The sequence below is a fragment of the Salvia miltiorrhiza genome, chromosome 1, assembly GCF_028751815.1.
Source record: "Salvia miltiorrhiza cultivar Shanhuang (shh) chromosome 1, IMPLAD_Smil_shh, whole genome shotgun sequence".
Lineage (NCBI taxonomy): Eukaryota > Viridiplantae > Streptophyta > Magnoliopsida > Lamiales > Lamiaceae > Salvia > Salvia miltiorrhiza.
The window spans coordinates 54,490,175-54,513,554 of record NC_080387.1 but is presented as its reverse complement, the minus strand read 5'-3'; the positions used below and the strand labels follow the sequence as shown (position 1 = coordinate 54,513,554).

Genomic DNA, 23,380 nt, shown 5'->3' with positions numbered 1-23,380 from the left:
TCGTAGACGGGAGTTTGCACCGTTTGGTGTCTCTTTGAGGACAAAATAATATGGTATTTTCCCCTATATTATGCTAATTGACAAATTAAATACAGAGTTACCAAGTAGAATCATGAAGGGCTGAAAATAATTCATATTTTATAGCTTAAGAAGTGTTTTTATTTTAGCCCTCATATACATTATTTGTGAGAACGTGAGAACCATCAAATCTAATGCATCCACCGTAAAAATTAATGAATTAGCTGTTAAAATTAATGCACTAAAAAAAAAATATTGCTCCCTTCAGAATTCGAACCCTGTATGGGGTTAACATAGAAACCCCTCTTAAGATGAAAACTAAGAACCAATTACAACCACTGATTTAGTTAAAATAGAGGGCTAAGATTAACTGCAGATGCACATTTTAATTTATAATTTAAATGTAATTAAAATTAAAAGGGTAGAAATGTAATACAATAATTAATAATTATCCATGTTCTTGACTTCCAAAATCAGTTTCACTTTCACATTTCACCTAGGGTTTTAAAAATAGTGCAGCCGACAATCTATGCAACAAAATCCGCGGCGGTGGAAAAAAAATTGATGCAGACGAACGACATCTGAACTTCCGGTGGATCAGGAAAAACATCCGTGCAAGAGTTGAGGCGTCGATTTGAAAAAGTAGGCGACTTGCTCGCTAGAGTATTTGTGGCGTCGGCTTTCTTCCAAAAAATTTCCGGCGGTTGAGAAATTTTGGGCGCCGGTCGGTGCAGTGCGACGAAATTATGTGAAAGACGGCGTCTTTCTGTGCAAGACGACGGCGACGGCGACGGCGAGAGAGATGAAATCCACTGGAGGAAGGTAGGCATTTATGTGCATCTTTGGGCTGAGGCGGCGACGGTGAAAGAGGTGAATACCACATTCGACGGCGGCGATTCAGAGTTCCGTTGACTGATTCAAAAACGGCGGCGACAGATTTCGGGTTTTTAAAGTTTATGACCTTCATCCGCACTTTCAAATTTGATTTGCATAGTTCCATGATTGAGTTGCATAATTTCATGTGTTATTATTTAGGTTCATATGTTGTTGCATGGTTGACGCATTGTAGATGTATAGATTAAATTTTATGAATGTTTGATTTTAGATGCATTGTAGATGCATAGATTGAATGTGTCGTAAAATTTTATGAGTTATTGTATTAAGTGGGGTATTCGGATATGAAAATACATAGTTGATATAGCGTGTTGCACATGTGAAAGTGCACAGCAGCTCATTTGTGTTGCATAGTTGATTTAATTATGTTATGTTGGTTTGGACGTTTGTTATAAGAATAAATTGGAGTCAAATATTAGGTGCATAGATGGTTTGGTATGTTGCACATGTATTTTGAATGCATATTAACATAGTTAGTGATTGCATAGATGCTTAACTAAGTTGCACAGTTTGTTTTTTAAGCGCACGAGTGGTTGATAGTATTGTGCAGTTAGATTGATAGTGCTTTTTGTGTTTTCGACATTTTTAGTTGTACCATCCTTTAATTTTTTTTGCATATTTTTACGTATAGTGAATCCATAAGCAGCTCCATATATATGCACGGTAGAACTCCACACCATTTTCAAGAATATGAAACGGTTAACCAATTTTGGGTTTCAATGAATCATCACATTCAGGAACATAAACAACATCTTCAACATCCGTGGTATCCAAATCAAATTGCATAGAATCTGTATGAAATAGCAAAATAACCTAAAACATTAATAATAGTAAAATATGTGAAACAATAAAATAATGTGCCAAAATATCTAAAATATCATTATATTATTATCTATGCAACATCAGCACATATCCATGCAATTACAAAACAAACCTGTGCAATTATATGCACCACAACATCTGTGCAACCAATATAATTAACTGTGCAACTGAAATATACTTAAATAAAACCGTGCAACATCAACACATGTCAATGCAATTACAATATATATCTATTCGTCTACGAATTTAATTTACTGTGCAACTAAAATCTACATATAAATAAAATGGATTGTAAAAGAGAGTGCAACACAAAAATTAAACGTGCAACAGTGGACATATATAATAATGCAACACAAAAATATATTATGCAATTATAAAATTTGCTTATGCAACTCATATATATTACGATCAACAATTGAAACAATAATAATTAACACTGTAAAAAACAAACCTCCTAACTATTAAATACAAAAAAATTGTTCTAACAAAAAATTAAGATGAAGAAGAAATTTCGAAAATAAATCATATAAATTAATCTACAAAAAACAACAATTACTAAATATTCATAAAGACCTTCATTGTTTATTGTATATAACAAAAATAAAATTATGTGATATGATATCTAAATTAATCTATATGACTATGCAGCAGCAGCGGATGCAAAGCCCAAATGGAGAAAAAATAGTTTTTTTTTTTTTGAGGAAAGAAGAGTATTATAAAGTCAAGGATCATCCAACAGAATACATTCCCTAAGCCAATCAGGGTACTCCCTCGTCCAACAAACAGAGGTTGGGAAGTTTCTAGTCATCTGAGCAAGTCTATGAGCAACCAAATTGGCTTCTCTATACACATGATTCACACAAATATGCTCTCTAGCAGCCTGGATAATTTCGCAAAAATCCTCTGGAAGAAACTGCTCCTCTTCACCTTCATTCGCCATGACCCTCGCCGCAAGAAGCGAATCAGTAAAGATCTCAATCGGCGCCACATCGTTCTCCATGCTGACAATGACTCCTTGAACCACCGCCATCAATTCCGCCACCATAGGAGAAGACATTGTTCGCAATTTTTTTGCCGCGGCTACCACAATATTGCCCTCACAGAGAAAAATAGTTGGAGACAGTATTGTCCTCTTTGTTGTGGAAATAGTAGTGTGGATGTTATTGTTAGGTTTGGTGCATGTCTATCGCAAGTCTTTCGTATTTAATGGGTTGCTTTTACTTTTTGTCATTGGCGTTGTGCAGTATCTTAAGTATGATTGTGAGAAAGATTAATGAGTATATATAGATAGCTATTTAATTCCTCAATTCTCTTACTGTCATAGTAATAAGTTTTTGAGTTGTTTGGTTATACAGTGTGTTTTGTGAGTATTTATAAAACTCCTTTCTTGTTGCTCCATCATCTGCTCTTCTTATATGACCCCCTTTTCTTTCTTTTTTGAGGGGGCAAAGAAATTGTATTATCATTGTTTACAATCTTCCAACCAACTTGGAAAAATCTCAGTCCAATCTTTCTTGTTGCTGCACAAGGTTTTTATTTTCTGTTTGATGTTGAAAAGTTAGAAGCTATGTGTTATTTGTTTTTTGCTTGAATTCGGACATGGCGTTGTCTTTTGTTTATTTAATTCCACCCCCACCCCCAAAAAAAAAAAAAATCTCAATAACTTTAATTCACGAACAACTACTTTATTGTAGGCAAAGTCAACTCTAAAAATCAAAAGTCAACGTTCACCATAGAGATTTGACAAATTAAACTCCCCATGCCACCCTGTCAAGAATCTCACAACTAAGTAATACACATAGTCAAACTCCAACTTGCATAACATTGTTTGACAAAACTCACTATATACACTTGAAGCCTCCATCCATACCCAACAACAACAAACACCACAGGGCCAAGGGCTATGGAGTCTAAGCATTTCAGCCACGTCCACGGCCTGCTTTTCCATCAGACGGCGCAGGGCTCCGAGATCCACTGCGCCGGCTGCAGATCACCGGGCTCCGGCAACATCTACGCCTGCTGGAAGTGCAACTACTTCTTGCACGAAGACTGCTTCCGCGCGAGCCGGTCCCTCACCCACCCCGCCCACCCGCACCACCCCCTCACGCTCGTGTCCTACCCAACCTACCCCTCCACCCAGTTCTTCTGCAACTCTTGCAACCTCGTCGGGAGTGGATTCTGCTACTGCTGCTCTGAATGCGACTTCGATGTCCACATCCATTGCGCGCACATGGCTGCGCCTCCGCATCTCTCACACTCGGCTAGCGTCCCTCTCCCTAATCTCACCAACAATCAAAGCAGCCCCTTCCCGAGCTACGTGCCCTCGTCGTGAGCAGCATCGTGTTTTATCTGTATCCGTGGATGTCACGTGTATATTGGTGATGTGTATCTTTCACTAATTGACGTTTTTTCCCCCTTATATTTGTGATAGTTTATGATGATGATTGTTATTCTGATTGAATATGAGATATGGTATACAATTATCTGTTGGAGCTAGAGTTGCCTCTCAAAATAAAAAGGAAATGAAACAATGATATATATGCTTAAAAAGAACTGCGATCAAGTTAAATTGTAGGATGAGTTAATATATCAAAATAGCCACTTTCATATTGTTTAGAACAGAGGGATTAAAACTATGCTAAGGCATTTTTCGTTCATCACCAAGAAAGATAGCAATGCAATAATATTGAGTCATCCATCTCCTTCAAAGTAATCGCATCTTTCCCTCACCTACCGGCAAGAATGGTGGCTTCATTCATCAAGTTCGCAAGATCCGAGCCGCTGAAACCCAGAGCTATCATTGCAACAGCACCCAGATCAATCGTGTCTGTCCAACTTCTTGCCCTTGCTATGAACCTGAAGAATTCCTCCCTCTCACTAACATCTGGAATCCCCACAAACAAAACAACCAGTCAAAAAATGGACAAATCAAGATTGCTGGAACAAGACAAAAGACTATCCTAACCTTCCTGCTCTAAGCAGAGCAGAATCAAGAACATCAGCCCCTATTAGTAGTTCAACTAAAACCAATGCAAATTGTGCAGTTTCTTAGGAGGTGATTGGTATGATGGAATGGAGGTGGGAATGGAATGGTGATTCCTACCTCCATTCCATTCATATGTTTGGTATAGTTTTATTTTAGGAATCACCATTCTTAAGGGAATCACCATTCCTTTACATATAGGAATCACCATTCCTTCCCTCCCACATGGTATTACCCATTCCATTCCATTCCATTCCATTTCTAATTCACCTAAATTTAGGTTTTGACAAAATTATCCTTATATATTTTGCACCCCCCCCACCCCTCCCCACCCCACCCCACCCCACCCCTACTTGCACCCCTTCCACCCCACCCCACCCCACCCCCTCTACCCAAAAAAAAATATTTTATTTTTAAAAAAAAATTTCTCGCCATTCCACCCTCCAATTTTTTTTTAAAGTTTTCTCGTCACCCCCACACCTCACCCACCTTTCCTTTTCCCCCCAATTTTTTTTTTGTTTTTCTCCCCACCCCAACCCACCCACCCCCACCCTCCAATTTTTTTTTTTTTTTTTTTAAATTTCTCCCCACCCCCACAATTTTTTTTTAAATTTTACTCGCCACCCACACCCACACCCATCCATCATAATGCAGAAATGACACGAAGACACATGTCTCATTGGTATTGCAACTCAAGATCCAGTTCTTAGGGAAACGTTTGCTGGTGAACCTGAACATGCAATAAAATAAATGGAGTTCTCAATTTCAAAGTGAACTACCGCTGTGCCGCACACCCATATTCTAGAATCTGAACTTTCAAAGTGAAACCCTAGAGAACTACTCCTTCTCCGCTCCGGCCTCCCCTCCGTCGCCACGCCAGAAGACCGGCGCCACGCCAGAAGACCGGCGCCATCTCGCCAGGTCCACGCAACAGCAGTAGCCCAGCCCACGACCTGCGTCCTCCCGTTTATGGATTGACTGATATGTGTGAAATTGAATCGCTGATGTTTATGGATTTTTTTCTCTTCAGATTTCGAGATGTGAGGCAGCAACATGTTTTTCTTGTTCTTTTCGCTTTTTTTTGTAATTATTTGAAATGAGTCAAATGACAGTAGCATGTGTTTTATGATTTGAAAAATAGAAAATTCAGTTTTTATAAATCGGGTCGGTTCGGTTCGATTTTGAACCGATGTTCAGCCATATTTGTGGGAAAAACCAAAATTTGAAAATTTATTATTGTTTTAAACCAAATTTACCCTAAAAAAATTGGGAAGGGGGGGGGGAGGTGTGGGGATGGCGAGTAAAATATACAAAAATTTGGGGGAAGGGGGTTGGGGGTGGCAAGAAAAACTTAATTTTTTTTGGGGGTGCATATTTTTGTGTAGTAATATGCATGGAAAATATGTCAATTTTTTTAAAAATATAATTTTATTAATATTCAATTTTTTTTTCTTTCCGATTTTACCCCAGTGCAAATTTTGGTTTGTCCCTACAAATATAACACAAAATAGAGATGAGAGATGCAAAATAATGCCAATTTGATAAATCTATACTATATTAAAAATGGAATTCTCAATTTCAAATTGATTTCAAACAAAATTGAGCGGCAAATTTGTGATTATAATAAAATTATTAATGTGAATTATTCTTTATTTTTTTATATTAAACTAAAATATTTATCTTAAATTACAATATTTTTTATTATATTTAGAATTTTTTATATAAAAATCAAATTAATATAAATTTTATATATAATAAAATATATATAAAAAATTCGTGTGTTGCACGAGTGCAAATGCTAGTTATGATGTAAATGTTAATTTAGTAAAACAAAATAATTTCATTCCATTCCTAGAATTTATTTTTAGATATTAATCATAGGAATGGAATCAAACAAGGAATTACAATTCCATTCCTCTTGTATTCCTTATGCATACCAAGCAAAGGAATCATCAAGGTTTGCCATTCCTTTCCCCCCTTCATTCCATTCCTAACCTCATTCCATTCCACCCTCATTCCATTCCATCATACCAATCATCTCCTTAGTGTACGTGATTTCTTCTCTAATGTGTAACTGCTATAATGCCAAACTAGACAATCCAAAACATGCCTTCTCTAAAATAAAATTGCTAGTTTTGGTAAGTGGCATATTCAAGAAATTCAACAGCAATATGAGAGAGAGAGAGAGACCAATGTGGGAGGTTGGCATGGCAGTTCCGAGGTCGTTGTTCTTTGATGTTTAGGTGTTCCATGTACAGTTCTGACAAACATGGTTTTCATACCTCAATTCCACATGTTTTGTTGTCATTTCCCTTCATGTTTTGCTTGTGAATGCTTGTTTGTGCCCGAATATTTAGTTTTATGAAGATTTGATATCTTGGTGTAGTTTTGGAGTAATTTCAGGAAAAATAAAGGATTAATTGGAGCATTTTGAAGATATGAGATTGAAGTACGTCTCGAGAGGAATCCGTGAGCGCAAACGGCGACCAAATCCGAGTCCGGACGAGGGAGAACGGAGCAAAACGAGCGGACTGTGCAAAACGCCCAGTACCCCCCGCGGTCACCACCCGCGGCCGCGGGGTGGGACCGCGGGTCAGCTGTTCCCAATTCCAGGGGTGTACCCGCGGTCACCACCCGCGGCCGCGGGGCGGGACCGCGGGTTCCCTGAGTTTTGCCCACGTTTGAGCACCACGGGCGCGGGCCATGACCGCGGGAAAAGAGCGGAGTCGCGTTTTTCAGCCCTTAAACCCCTTTCTCCCCCTTTTCCTCACATTATTCATCATCCCCAACATTCAACACACCCATTTCCATCTTCCCCAATTCCTCCACACCAAACCCTAGCCTCCATTACCACATCTTTTTACCAAGATTGAATGCATTGAAGAGGAGAGAAGATTGAAGAAAGCTTATTAATAGGATTTGTCACTTCTTACTCTCTCTTTCATTTATGTATTTATTTGATTTAGGTTTGTTGTTTGTGAACATGTTTGAATAAATCCCCCATTGGTTTGGGGATTAGGCTAGTTGATTATGTGATGGATTGATTATTATGCTTAATATATGTCTTGATTATTTCCTTGTTATTATCTTTTCAAGCCCTAGCTTTAATTCTTGTATGGATTGTTGGCCACTTTCTATGCATTTCTAATTTGTGATTTGAATTGGGAGAGGATAATCATAATAGATTAGGAGCTTGAAACATATTGACTCAATAAACCGGGAGGTTGAGAGTTGGGTGAAAGTTTACCGATCCTTTGTGCTTTTGGGAGTTATAGGTTAGAAGTTGACCGGGGACGGCAACTATGACCCGTAATCTACCGTTTTAGTCGTCCGGGAGGGGGCTAGAACTAGTGGGGAGATCACTCTAGATAAATAGGAATATCAAGACTAATATTGAGCTAATTTGAAGTCCATTGCTAATCCATCGATGCCTAATCCCTAAACCACCTTCATCACTTAATTAATCCACTTTGTTTGTTTGTTCTTATTTTGTCTTTGAATTTGTTAGTTAATCAAACCACTCACCTCCTTGTTTAGTCTAAATAGCTCTAGCATAATGAATTAGGATAATCACTAGATTGAACTACTAATCCTTGTGGGATACGACCTTGCTTCCATATATTACAACTACCCGTATACTTGCGGCGTGGTGAAAATATTAGCGAACAAGTTTTTGGCGCCGTTGCCGGGGATTAGTTTAGTTTGATTACTTGTGATATTTTGAATCATTGTGCTTAACTACTTTGGACATTTTACTTGCTTTATTTTTATTTTCAGTTTTAAGATTGTGTCTTGACTCTTTGTTTCTTTTTGGTTGGTAGGTAGTGTATGAACACAAGGTCTAAGGGTGCACCCCTTATACCCATTGACCTTGAGGTTGAAGCATTTTGCCGACACAACAAAGCAAGAGCAAGAAGAGAGAAAGAAATGGAGGGAAACATGATGGAAAATCAAGAATTGATCCTCCAACTCCAAAGACAATTGGAGGCTATGCAAGGGCGTATCAATGAGCAAGAGGCTCGAAGGAATGCACCACCACCACCACCTATTAGCAATATGTTCCAACCCGTGGTCCAACAAGGGGGAGTGCATGCCCCAAGAATCAATGCCAACAATTTTGAACTCAAGGCGAGTCTCATCAACATGGTGCAACAAAATCAATTTGCCGGTCTTTCTCAAGATGACCCGAATGGACATCTCGACAATTTCTTGGAGATATGCGATACTATCAAGATAAATGGAGTCCCGGAGGATGCCATTCGACTCCGACTCTTTCCCTTCTCACTAAGGGGCATAGCCAAGACATGGTATCAATCTTTGGAGATTGGTTCCATCACTACATGGGAGAAAATGGCTCAAAAGTTCCTTATCAAGTTCTTCCCTCCAAGTAAGACAATGAAGATGAAGAAGGACATTGTCCAATTTCATCAATTCGATGGAGAGACCTTCTATGAAGCTTGGGAGAGATTCAAAGAGATGATAAGGAAGTGTCCCAACCATGGTTTGGATCAAAACACCATCATTTGTGTATTCTACACCGGGTGTAGTGGAGAGATGCAAAGAGATATGAATGCATCGGCCAATGGAGCATTGTTGGAGAAAAGCCACGAGGAGGCCGCCCACATCATTGAGAATTTAGCCGCAAATTGCCATCAATTCCCGACGGAGAGGATCATCTTGAAGAAAGTGGCGGCTACAACAAGCTCGGATCCCATAGCCCTTCTATCGGCTCAAATGACCGCCATAAATAGCAAGATTGATGCTATGTCAATATCAAGAGTAGAGCCCGTGGTTGAAGAACAAACTAGCTTTGAGGATGTGAACTACATCAACAACAACAACAACCGAGGCTATGGGAACTTTCGGCCCCAACAACAAGGTGGCTATCAAGGACAAGGGCAATACAATCAAGGGTTTCAAGCAAATCGCCACCCGAATCTTTCCTATGGTAATCCCAATAACTTCTTGCAACCACCGCCCGGATTTGCGGTGAGTGATGGCATGATCAAGGAAGAGAAGAAGCTCAACCTTGAAGAGATCTTAATGAAATTCATGACGGCCACTCAAGCCCACATGACGAGAACCGATGAAAGGTTAGAGGCTCAAGCAACCCAATTGAAAATGCTTGAGATGAAAGTGGGGCAAATTGCCGAATCCTTAAGCAACCAACATCAAAAGGGGCAATTTCCGAGTAACACCGTTGTGAATCCAAAAGAACATTGTAAGGCTATCACTATAAGAAGTGGGAAGATACTTGAAGAGTCCAAGATACCTCCGGAAGTCAAGAACAATGATGAGAACATTTCTTCAAAAATGCAAGGCGACACGGAGGAGAAGAAAGATGTGTACAAGGCACCACCACCTTATTGTCCACCAATTCCATTCCCTCAAAGACTTCAAAAGAAAAATGTGGAGAGTGAGTTCTCTAAATTCCTTGAGAACACATCAACATCCCCCTTGTTGAAGCTTTGCAACAAATGCCCAAGTATGCAAAATTTCTCAAGGAAGTTCTATCCAAGAAGAAGAAATTAGAAAAATTTGAGACGGTCAACCTCACCGAAGAATGTTGTGCCATTCTTCAAAAGAAGCTACCCATCAAGATCAAGGATCCCGGGAGCTTTACTATCCCATGTGATGTTGGAAATGGTCGTTTTGGAAAGGCCTTGTGTGATTTGGGAGCAAGCATAAATTTGATGCCTCTCTCCATCTTCAACAAGCTTGAAATAGGAACCATTAAGCCAACCACGATTGCTTTGCAAATGGCGGACCGTTCCGTTTCATATCCAAAAGGGATAGTGGAGGATGTCTTGGTGAGGGTTGACAAATTCATTTTTCCGGTGGATTTTGTGGTGTTGGATATGGTTGAGGACAAGGATGTACCTTTGATCCTTGGACGTCCATTCTTGGCGACGGGGAGGGCCCTAATTGATGTTGCAAAGGGCAAGCTCACATTGAGAGTGAATGATGAGAGTGTTACCTTCTCAATCCACAAAGCTCCCAAGCACAAAGATGGGGAAGAAAGAATGAGAGTGGAGGAATGCAAATTGATGCAAGTGATTGAACCTTGCATCAACATGAAAGAAAAATTGAAGGGAGAAAGGAAAGAGGAGGAAGCCCAAGGCTTGGAGTTGAAGCTTCTCCCCACACACTTGAAGTATGCATTCTTTGGTGAGAATGAGATACATCCAATGGGGCAAGACCGTGTACTCCAACTCAAAGAGTTAGATGAGTATCACGCATTTGTGAAGTCAAGCCTCTACAAAGAGAGGACAACAAGTGCTAATGACGAGATGATGCACAAACGGGAGTTTGCACCCGATGATGAAGTCCTTCTCCTCACCTTCCGTCAATCACTACCTCCGGAAAAGCCAAGATCAAAATGGACGGGTCCTTTCAAAATCAACAAGGTTTTCAACAATGGAGCAATTGAATTGAGAAAGAAGGATGAAAGAACCTTTGTGGTTGAGAAGGAAAGAATCAAGGCATTTTTGCCCTTGAAACCAAAAGTTGAAGTGTTCGTTGGAACCACCCCCGAGCCATAACACCATCATGGAGACGTCTAGCTCATGACGTTAAACTAAGCGCTAGTTGGGAGGCACCCCAACAAGGTACCCTTTAATTTTTGTATGGTTTATTTTTTTTTATATGTTAGTTTTTTTTGTGAGTCCGAGACAACTTCTCCTTCTCTTTTCTTCCAAACTCATTTTCACTTTGTGTGAAATAAGTTTGGGGGGAGGGGAGAGATGGATTAGTTGTCTCATCTATCTTAAGCTTTACTTGTTTTTGTTTGTTTTAGTATTGTTGTCTTGTTTTTGTTATTGTTGAATAAATGAAAGCTTGAGAGTTAGTTGGGTTGATATTTTTGTTTTTGTTTTGCTTGGGATAATTGTATCAAACTTTGTGATGTTGATTGAATGTCATTGGGCTTATGATATGAATTGTTTCTTGGAAAAATTGTGTGTATCACTTGTGGATTATGCATGAAAAGTTTGAACTTGTGACAAGTGAGTTAAATGTTTTGCCTCCAAGAACTTGATAATGAGCTTGTAAGATTTGAGCCATTGATTGTCATATTATCACAATCTCATTTCATTCTTGAGTGTAAATCATTTGAGCATGTGTGTTGATCTCTAGAACTTGCCATGAGTCCTCTCTTGAAAATAAAAGTAGATGTGTTGTTAATATTGAAGTGATTTAAGGCCATCCTTGTTAGCCACTTGACTTAAATTGTGTCCAAATTCTCATATGATCATAGTTTACCCACTTTGTGCCTTATAGCCTTTTTTTGAATGAACCAATGAAAAATGGGTAGAACTTAGATTGTTGGTGGTTTCTTTGATGAAAATGGTTGGAAGATGATTGAAATTGCTTGTCAAACTTTGATTGAGTGAAAATCACTAGTCTCCTATAAGCTAAAAAAAAAAAAAAAATGAAGAGACATGTTGAATAAAAGAGCATAAAGGGGAGTGATTTGCCTTTTGAATCATAGCCATGATAAGTATCACTAAGGGTGAAAAGAAAGAAAAGTGGGGATATTGGTTGATTGATTAGAAAAGAACAATGGTGAATATGACATATTCAATTTGGGAATTGTATGGGATATGAGTCACTTTGCCTATAAACACCTCACCTCACCAAAGAGCTCTCATTGCAACCTAAATAGAAGCCCTTTTTGATCTTTATTTGTAACACATTGAAGTATAGAGAGTTAGGATAAATGGCAAGCTTATGGTAGATTGCATATTTGTTTCAATTTGAGTGCAAACACGTCCATTCTAAACACTTGAGAGTTGAGTGCGTCATTGAAACATCCACTTTGTTAGGATTCAAGCTTGGAGGTTATAATATTGAACTCATTATCACTTGTGACTTCTTGGAATGCATTTATACTTGTGATGCACTTTTGAAAGATTTTTTGTAAAATTTGAAGCCCTTGAAATGACACCAATTCATGCTCACATGTTTGTTTACTTTTATTTCTCTTCTCTTCGTCGTTTGGGGACAAACAACACTTTAAGTTTGGGAATGGAATCAAACAAAGGAATTACAATTCCATTCCTCTTGTATTCCTTATGCATACCAAGCAAAGGAATCATCAAGGTTTGCCATTCCTTTCCCCCCTTCATTCCATTCCTAACCTCATTCCATTCCACCCTCATTCCATTCCATCATACCAATCATCTCCTTAGTGTACGTGATTTCTTCTCTAATGTGTAACTGCTATAATGCCAAACTAGACAATCCAAAACATGCCTTCTCTAAAATAAAATTGCTAGTTTTGGTAAGTGGCATATTCAAGAAATTCAACAGCAATATGAGAGAGAGAGAGAGACCAATGTGGGAGGTTGGCATGGCAGTTCCGAGGTCGTTGTTCTTTGATGTTTAGGTGTTCCATGTACAGTTCTAGACGATGATCCACTTGCTCGCCCACCATTAACTCGAATGGTTATGCTGTTCAAAGGGTGGAGACTGTGATTCATACTTATACTGAGAAACAATAATATGAACTATAGGAAAAATAAAGTGAACATAACTTGAACAAAGTTGGAATCCAAGTAAATTTGTATCAAAAACACCTAAAAAATCGAATATTTCTAACTCAATGCATGAGAAACCACAAAAAAATGTTTTACCTCCGCAAAATTTGATGACAGTGATCAACTCAAGTGTGTGATGAGGTGATCTTTACTATGCTTCACCAGTAATCCCTGCACGAACACGAACCATCCTTGAAATGGTGGAAACGCGTGGCGTCTCTAACAACAATCTCCCTACCAGCCAGTTTGGATATATACTTGATGGCAGAGTGGCAGTCATTGCAAACTCTGAGGTTCTTCATGATGGTCAGAGTGCTGTTTTCCGGGGTTTTGAGCAATCCAAACGCAATGGCGAGCTTCTCGCTGTGATGCTTGAGAAGCTGCTCCTTCAACTCGTCATCAAGATAGTGCAGGACTGATGCAGTGTCTGGAACAAATCCCATCTTCTTGATCTCCACCCAAATCTTCCCCAGCCTCAGATCAATTGCATCTCGCTGTGGATAGAGCGCATCGTCTGCACCAAAGATATGGACTTGGCTCTTGATTTGCAGCCAGCTGATCCCTTGCTCTTTCTTTACATTCCTCTCCTTCATCGACCTTCTTATCTTCGCAGCTTCCTCCCACTTCCCACAAGCAGAGTAGACATTTGCTAAGCCCGAATAGGCTCCACTGTGGTCCGGTTCAATCGAAAGTATCCTCTCCGCTGCCATTGCAGCAACCTCCAAATTTTTGTGAACTCTACAAGAAGCCAAGAGTGAACCCCAAGCTACAACATCTGGCTCAATAGACATGCTCCTTATGAAATCTTAAGCTTCACGCAGCAATCCTGCACGACCATACAGATCAATCATGCAGGCACAATGGCTGGAGGTTGGCTCGATTCCATGAACATCTCTCATCTTTCTAAAGTAGCTACGGCCCTTCTCCACCAACCCCATGTGCGTGCAAGCGGATAGAACACCGACATAAGTTATATGTGTTAAAACATGTTATCATCATAGAAGAGAGAATTTGTTTCTTGAATATTGTTCTTGTATTTCTTGTTCTTTCCTGCTGATACAATCATCCCTTTTATAGTATTAAGAAGGGAGCTGATATTCAATATTACTTCTACAACATCATGAGGATTCCTACAACATCATGAGGATTCCTACAACATCATGAGGATCCCTATAATTAAGGGATCCTTGATTATCTTTTGACTAACTTTATCTTTTGACTAACTTTATTTGTCTGCTGATTTTTTATTCTCAACACTCCCCCTCAAGTTGAGTGACGGGATTTCCGATACTCAACTTGGAAAGAACTTCTGAAAAACTTTTGAAGTCTACAGCTTTGGTTAGGATATCAGCGAGCTGATCTTCGGACCTCACAAACGGGAGCTCCACAATCTTTTCCTCAATCTTTTCCTTGATGAAGTGCCTATCCACTTCGACATGTTTTGTTCTGTCGTGTTGAACAGGATTTTCTGAGATGCTAATCGCGGCTTTATTGTCGCAGAACATCTGGCATGTTTGTGTTGGTTGAAGGCCCAACTCAGTTAACAGTCTTCTCAACCAAAGGACTTCAGTCAATCCACTCTTGATCCCTCTGAACTCTGCTTCCGCACTAGAGAGAGCTACCACCTTTTGTTTCTTACTCCTCCATGAGACAAGATTCCCTCCGATGAATGCAAAGTATCCAGCTGTTGACTTCCTGTCTACTGGGTTTCCAGCCCAGTCAGCATCTGTGTAAGCTTGTACCTCGAGGTGTTCAGTCTTCTTGAACAGCACTCCATAGTCAAAAGTCTTCTTCAAATATCTCACAATTCTGAGCGCAGCTTCCATGTGGTCAGCCTGTGGTTGGTGCATGAATTGGCTAACAACACCAACAGCATAAGCAATGTCAGGTCGAGTATGGGAAAGATAGATAAGTTTCCCTACCAGACGCTGATATTGTCCTCGATCGGCTAACTGAGCTCCTTCCACAATTTGTAGCCCATGATTTACGATCATAGGAGTTTCTGCTGGCTTGCAATCTAGCATCCCAGTTTCAGCTAGGAGATCTAGAGTATACTTCTTCTGGTTGATGAAGATCCCCTTCTTTGATCTGAGAACTTCAATTCCGAGGAAGTATTTTAGTTTTCCTAAGTCCTTCATTTCGAACTCTTTGAACAAGCTTTCTTTCAACTTTTGAATCTCCTCTGTGTCATCCCCTGTTATAATCATGTCATCAACATAAATAACCAAACAAGAGATTAGATCACCTCGTTTCTTTAAGAATAAGGTGTGATCTGAGTTGCTTTGCTGGTACCCAAACTTCTTCATGGCTGCGGTGAATCTTCCAAACCAAGCTCTGGGAGACTGCTTGAGCCCATATAAGGTTTTCTTCAACTTGCAAACTTCACCCTCTCCAAAATCTCCTGAAAAGCCTTGAGGCACCTCCATGTAGACTTCTCTCTCTTCTTCAAGCTCTCCATGTAGGAAAGCATTTGTAACATCGAACTGATGAAGATCCCAGTCCTTATTAGCAGCAATTGAGAGGAGCACTCTGACAGTGTTCATCTTTGCAACAGGTGAGAAGGTCTCCTCATAGTCGATTCCATACATCTGTGTGTATCCTTTTGCGACCAATCGAGCTTTGTAACGCTCAATAGATCCATCCGGTCTCCTTTTGATTGTGAAGACCCATCTGCATCCTACAGTTTTCTTCCCTTTTGGTAGTCTACACTTCTCCCATGTATGGTTTCGATTCAGTGCACTTATTTCTTTCTTCATGGCATCTCTCCAGTGTTCACTTTTCAGAGCCTGTTCTGCTGTTTGTGGTATTTCTTCATCATACAGGGCCGCCTCATAAGCTGCGGCGGTTTTGGATATGTTTCCTTTTGCTACATTCCCAATTGCGTACCGAGAATTCTTCCCAAACTTTTCCGGGGTATACCGTTTGGGAGGGATACCCCGAGTACTCCTGGGTGGTAGAACATATCCCTTTGTACCTTCATTTGCTGTATTCTCCTCATGATCCCTTTCAACAAGGCATTGATTCTCTCCCTGATTTCTTTCAACATCTTGAGACATATGATCAGTGAAACCATAAATCTCAGTGGTAAGTTCAGGGGTGTTTACCTCAGATACCAGCGGCGGAAGAGATATTGGCTGAGGAGGCGGACTTTGTACAGTAGTGGATGGAGTTTGCTCTGTGGCAAGGTTAACTTTTTCTGTTGGATCTGCTTCCGGGCTGTTTGGCATTGGTAACCAACTTAACAAGTCAATCTCACTCTCACTCTCCCCCTGACTGGTAAGGTGGTTATTGTAAAAATACTCAGTTTCAAGGAAATCACAGTTCATGGTGGTGATAATTTGACGGGTTTTGGAATTGTAACACCTATATCCTTTTTGATTAACCCCATATCCTACAAACACACACTTGACTGCACAAGGAGAGAGTTTGGTGCGTTCATGTTTAGGAATGTGAACGAAAACAGAGCACCCAAAGACCCGTGGTTGAAGTGTAAGGGCAATAGGTATGGAAGCCAGGGTAGACAATTTCTGTAATGGGGTTTAAAGTTTAAGAGTCCTAGTAGGGAGACGGTTGACAAGGTAAACCGAGGTTGCCACAGCCTCGGGCCAAAACGAGGAGGGAACATGAGACTCAATCATCATAGAACGAGTCATTTCAAGTAAAATTCGGTTTTTTCTTTCGGCAACTCCGTTTTGTTCAGGAGTGTGGGGGCAAGTAGTTTGATGAATAATCCCTTTTGTTTGACAAAATATTTTCATGGAATTATTAACAAATTCCCCCCCATTGTCGGTTCTAAGGGTTTGTATGTTTTTCTGAAACTGAGTTTGAGCCATAGTATGGAAATGAGTAAATTTTTCAAAAACTTCAGATTTGTGTTTTAAAAAATATACCCATGTCATCCTAGTGCAATCATCAATAAATAACAAAAAATATTTAAAACCTTGTCCCCCTATCACGGGCGAAGGACCCCAAACGTCAGAATGAACTAAAGAAAACATAGAGTTCACTTGTGTATCATTTGATTTGAAAGATTGTCTATGGCTTTTAGCTAAGATACAAGTTTCACAAGAAAGAGTATCACTTTGGAGTAATTTTGGAAATAAAAGTTTAAGGTATCCCGTGGAAGGATGTCCTAACCGTCGATGCCAAAGCCAAGCTTCCCGGTTTGCAGTTCCGTGAGCCAGCATCACATTGCCTTTTTGAGCAATCTCATCCACATAGTACAGTCCATTTTTCTCAGTGCCACGCCCAATAATCTCCCCCGTCCTGATATCCTGAAGAAAACAGAAGTGAGGATGCATTAGCATGGTACAATTGAGTTCTTTGGTAACATGACTAATTGACAACAACTTATGAGATAGGGACGGAACATATAGACAATTGGATAATCGCAAGGTTGGGGTAATTTCTATATTTCCGGCCCCTTCTACTTGAGTTAAGTCACCATTAGCAGTTTGCACATGAGTTCTAAAGGATTTTGATGACTCAAGTATATCTGATTTATCAAAAGTCATAGTGTCTGTAGCCCCACAATCAAAAATCCAATTTTTGTTCCTACTGATTTGTTTATTTGAGACTTGACATGCAGTAGGGGTTTTTTTTGAATTTTCACAAAGTTTAGGGTCAAAATTAGACTTTTGCATAACTGTGGGGCTGTTTTGAATAACATGGGGTTCATTCTGGGATTTCCCTAAACTTGAGGGACTATACTAAAAAAAATGGGGTTTCTTTTGTAATTTTTGAAAAATAGGGGACTGAAATTGAGAGAAGGCAAAAATGGGAGGGTTTGATGGATATTCATCAAACCCTATACCTAATATTTCCTCCCTTTGACCGAAATCAGCCGCTGATTCCTCCTTTCCTCTCTCGGTTCCGCCTTTATTTCCTCTCACTGCTCCGCCTCCATTAACGCCGGCATAGGCTCCGGCAGTCGACAGCCTGCTATTTCCTCGGCCATCTCGGCCATCTACGCCGGCAGCCGAGCCGCTAGCCTGGTAGCCGGTCGCGGTTACGCCTCTCTCGGAATTCTCGGCTCCACCCACGGCTACCGCCGATCCGGCGGTCTCTCGGCCATCAACGCCGGCCGCCGCCTTCCCTTTTGCTTCCCACCATTCGGGGTAGCCGATGAGTCGAAAGCACCCTTCTTTGGTGTGCCTCGTCATTCCACAGTTTGTGCAAATGAGCTTCGATTTGTCCTCCCTTTTTGGTTTCAAAAATGGTAAGCCGGGACCTCTGCCGCCGGAGGTGCTGGCAGCGTGGGGTGGTCGGCCGCTGGTTCCAGAGTGGTAGCGGGAGGAGGCGAGTCCAGCCCCTATTTCTCCCGATGATGAGCCTTTATTTTCGGTAGAGTTGGTTGCCGGCTGCAGGATCTGTAGCCGGGCGGCCTCTCGTCTTACTTTTGAGAAAGCCGATTCGGCTGAGGGAATGGGTGTTTCTTTGAGGATGTCTCGCCGGATGTTATCGTATTTCCGATCCAACCCAGAGAGGAATTGATAGAGTCTCCGGTTCTCGATAAATTTCCAGTATTTATTGATTCCTTCTTCACAACACCCGAGAGGATTCGGCTCCCTTCGATCGATGGTGAGCCAAATCGCCTGCAGTTCGTTCCAATAATCCTCCAGAGTAAGTACTCCTTGGCTTACTTTGTTGGCCTTAACTTCAAGGTCGTAAATCTGAAAAGGATCGACCCCGCTTCCATAGGTGATAGCGAGGCTATCCCAGACAGCTTTTGCCGTTTGGTGTTGAGCAAAGTTCACCACTAACTTTGTTTCCATGTTTTGTATGAGCCATGAAAAAACTGATAGATCTGTTTCCTCCCATTTGTAGTAGTCGGGATCCGTTGTTTTTGGAGGTGGTGGTCGGCCGGTGATGTGGCCGGATTTCCCTCTACTCCCTATGGCCACCTTCATGAGGCGAGCCCATAGGGCGTAGTTATTGCCATCAAGCTTGATTCCCAGCGAGATGGTGTTTGAGTTTTGCACTAAATTTGCAATCTGTAGTGATAATTCTTGTGAGGCTGTTGTTTTTGGATCGGTAATTTGGGTTTCTTCTGACATGTTTTGTTTTGTGGTTTGTTTTCAGGAGAAACAACGTGAGATAAGAACAGGTTTGATCGAAAAAGAGGTTTGAGTAAGGGATTTGGAAACTATGATGATAATTTTCTGAGTTTCAAGGATTTAACCCGCTCTGATACCATGTTAAAACATGTTATCATCATAGAAGAGAGAATTTGTTTCTTGAATATTGTTCTTGTATTTCTTGTTCTTTCCTGCTGATACAATCATCCCTTTTATAGTATTAAGAAGGGAGCTGATATTCAATATTACTTCTACAACATCATGAGGATTCCTACAACATCATGAGGATCCCTATAATTAAGGGATCCTTGATTATCTTTTGACTAACTTTATCTTTTGACTAACTTTATTTGTCTGCTGATTTTTTATTCTCAACAATATGGTCCGGCTTAATATCCAATGACAACTTCTCCTCAAAGAGCTCCAATGCTTCCTCACCATGTCCATGTTGAGCTAAACCAGTGATCATTGAAGTCCACGAGACTGAATCTCTTCTCCGTTGTATCAAACCGAATGACTTCCTTGCACAGCTGATGTTGCCAGCCCTTGCATACATGCTGATCAAAGAATTGCTCACGGAGACAGACAACACTTCCCCCAATTTATCTGCAGTCGCGTGGATTTGCTTCCCGTGGTTTAAAGAAGCGAGATTTGAACTCACTCTCAACATAGCTGCAAGAGTGTAGCTATTAGGCATAAGGCCTTCTTCCAACATGGATCTAAAGAGCTCAGTTGCATCGTTGTTGCCCCCGTTCTGTGCATACCCCACGATCATAGCTGTCCACGCGACCACATCACGTTCATGCAACGAGTCAAAGATCTGCCTAGCCGGATCTATGTCTCCAAGCTTGATGTATCCATTCAGTAGAGCTGTAAATGCGATGACATTGAGAGTAGATGTCCCACACACCTCCAACACCTTCTTAGCCATCCCAACGCCACCACATTTCGAGTACATGTACACCAACGCGTTCCCAGCAGGCCCCGAGGTGTCAAACTCAGCTCTAATGATATAAGCATGAACTTGCTTCCCAGCTTCTAATTCTTGAAGATTCCCACAAGCCGACAGCACGCTTGACAGAGTGTACTTATCCGGCTTCAGACTAGACTCCTCGAGCATCTATGAGAACAATATCAGAGCTCTGGCATCAAAGCCGCGCTGACTATAGCCTGCAATCATCGAATTCCAAGAGATCACATCACGTTGCTTCATCTCCTCGAATTGAGCCAATGTCTCTTCTACCTCACCTCTCTGCATATGCAATGTGATAACTGCATTCCAGCTGGAAACATTCCTCAACTCAATTCTGTTGAAAACAGCCATTGCCGTCACTGCATCACCCGATTTCGCATACATATTCAACAAGGAGTTGGCGACAGAAACTGCGCCAGAGAAGCCAAGCTTCACCACAAAAGAATGCACCTTTCTGCCCACATTCAACGCCTCAACAGCGGCACACGACGCGAGAATATTGGTGAATGTATATTGAGTAGGCAGAGCTCTGCACTTGATCATCTCGATGAACATGGCGAGAGCAGCGCCGAAGCGGCCCTTTTGATTGTACCCCATGATCAGCGCGGTCCAGGAAACGGAATCCGATTGAGGCAATTCGTCAAACACACGGAGCGCGTCGCGGGTTCTGCCCTGCTTAGCGTAAGCGGACAAGAGCGTGTTGTAAGTCGACACATTCTTCACGGGCATTTCGTCGAACATGTTGCGGGCATCGACGAGAGACCCGGTTTTAGCATATGCGTTCAAAACGTGGTTCGTCAAGATGACTCCGAAGTTGAGCCCGGATTTGATTATGCTGGCGTGGATTGATTTTACTGCCGAAGGGTGTCTGTTTTTTATGCTTGTTTGCAGAATTGAAGCATATTCTTCCCACTGCGACATGCTACAAAGTTGAAAGCGAAAAATTAAACTCTCCTCGTCTCAAGCTATGGTAATGATGTTTGCTTCATTCTTGATTACTTAAGAGGAAAATAATCGATAAGGTTACCGGCGGCAGGAACGCGGCGGCTCTAAAATGGTTTACCGGAAAAAGATCAGACAAAGATTTATCTAAGGATTCATTAACTTTTTTACATTTTTTTTTAATGCTGCTTTTATTAAATAAAAAAAATAAAAAAAATTGCATACTAATTGACCTTGGACATAGTCACATTCACATAACCAAGCGGAGATCACAGCCATGGCGAGAGCAGCTCCGAAGCGGCCCTTTTGATTGTACCCCACGATCAGGGCGGTCCAGGAAACGGAATCCGGTTGAGGCAATTCGTCGAACACACGGAGCGCGTCGCGGGTTCTGCCCCGCTTCACATAAGCAGACAAGAGCGTGTTGTAAGTCGACACATTCTTCACGGGCATTTCGTCGAACACGTTGCGGGCATCGTCGAGAGACCCGGTTTTCTCATATGCTTAGGGCGTGTTTGATTTTCTAGTAGGGTAATTCTATTCATAGCCCCCATTTTATTCCTTATAACCCCTTATATAAAATAATATTAAAAAATATATACAAATTTACTATTTTAACCTATAGATTTATTTTTGCAGCTAAGGTGTATAACCCCCAGCAGAAACTCCTCACTTTCTAACTTGTAGCCCCAATCTACAGAAGTGCAGAAACTCCTCACCTTCTTCCTAAATCTACCATAGTCGTTTCTTCCTATTCCGGCGAAGGTCACCGCTGCTTCAACCACCACCACTGGCGCCTCTCCTTCTCTCCTTCTAACCCTCTCTCTCGCGATCCAGAACACACACACACACACACATAAAGAGGCACCGCCCCACCCTTCTTCCTAAATCCTCCGCCGATGCCCCCTTTATATTTCCGGCGAGCAGCAATGGCAGGGCAGCTGACGCCGCCGTCAGCATCCTCGTCTCTAGGTATCTGACTCACGGCTCGAATATCTGTTTGAAACTTTCGATCCCTAAATCTACCACCGCCTCCTCCCTCAATTTCCGACGACCGCCTCCGCCTCTTCCCTCAATTTCCAGCGACCGGTTCCGCCTTCAATTTCAACGAAGGCCACTGCCTTTACCCTCTCACGCTCCGAACAACAACAATGGCGAGCAAAACCGCCATGGTTGCTAACTGTCGGCCAACAGCAATGGCCAAACAGAGGACTAGCATTTTGCAATATGTATAAATTTTGTCTATGTGGTTATAGATTATACATCAACAAATAAGCCTTCTTAAATCTGCTTCTCTCTCCAACTATAGTAGCCTTGCCTTCTATTCCCTTTAAACAACTACGAGCAGGAGTGAGATAAAATAGGTAGAAGGAAGTTGGTCGCTGCCATTGCTCCACTATTGAAGAAAAGATTGTTCATAGCTCTATTTGTTGTTCAAATTGAAAATCATAATATGGTAAAGCCAATGAATTTGAAAGCACATGATGCTGATATAGAGAAAACAACGAGACTTGCCAGGAATTCTATTTACTGTATAATAGAACTGTGATTTTTTGATGTAAATGTAGGGGCTATACAAAAAATTAAATTCTAATTTAATTGCAAAATAAATTATAATTTGAGGATATATAAATTAAGGATAAAATTGGAAACTTATAATTATTTTTTATTTTTATTTTATATGAGTGGCTATATGGAGTAATATGGAGGCTGTAAATAGAATCACCCTTTCTAGTATTGTTAAGCCCATTTAGCGAAACTCAAGGAAATAATAAGGCTAGTGGGCTGGTAGTAGGGGTGTAATCGAACCGAGCCGAACCGAATAGTGGTGTGCTCAAGTTTGGTTTGTTAAATATCAAATCGAATCCCGAACTTTACTTACCGAATACTTTGAGGCTCACGAGCGGCTCACGAGCCTATACGAACCTTCTAAATTTATATTTATATTCAAAATATTGATTATTTTATTTTAAAAATAAATTATTTTATTTAAAATATTAAATATATTAATTATTTTCTTATAACAAATAAAATTAATTATAGATTTAATACAATCATTATTAATTTTAGTGGATAAATATACGTTATGTCTACTAATAATTTATATTTTTCAAGTTGAATCACTTGACGAACA

At 40.7% G+C, this 23,380-nt stretch overlaps 2 protein-coding genes, 1 non-coding gene and 1 pseudogene across 3 annotated transcripts in view; 1 reads left to right on the top strand and 3 right to left on the bottom strand.

The window, feature by feature from the left end:
- Window positions 1–3,539: 3,539 nt before the first annotated feature.
- Window positions 3,540–4,233, top strand: LOC130994485 (protein VACUOLELESS GAMETOPHYTES-like). Its single transcript, XM_057919529.1, has one exon. It carries the CDS (start codon window positions 3,638–3,640, stop codon window positions 4,064–4,066), a length of 429 nt encoding a protein of 142 aa, XP_057775512.1. The 5' UTR covers window positions 3,540–3,637; the 3' UTR covers window positions 4,067–4,233.
- Window positions 4,234–4,246: 13 nt separating this feature from the next.
- On the bottom strand, window positions 4,247–22,847 carry LOC130994587 (pentatricopeptide repeat-containing protein At2g22070-like; annotated as a pseudogene).
- LOC130993708 (pentatricopeptide repeat-containing protein At2g22070-like) overlaps window positions 4,247–23,380 on the bottom strand; it is a 50,767-nt gene continuing 31,633 nt past the window's right edge. The window contains exon 3 of the transcript XR_009091753.1: window positions 4,247–4,618. The gene's annotated coding sequence lies outside the window, so the exon portion shown is untranslated. The remainder of the gene's footprint in view (window positions 4,619–23,380) is intronic.
- On the bottom strand, window positions 9,116–9,222 carry LOC131007370 (small nucleolar RNA R71). Its single transcript, XR_009096073.1, has one exon. It is a non-coding gene; the product is annotated as a small nucleolar RNA R71 (small nucleolar RNA).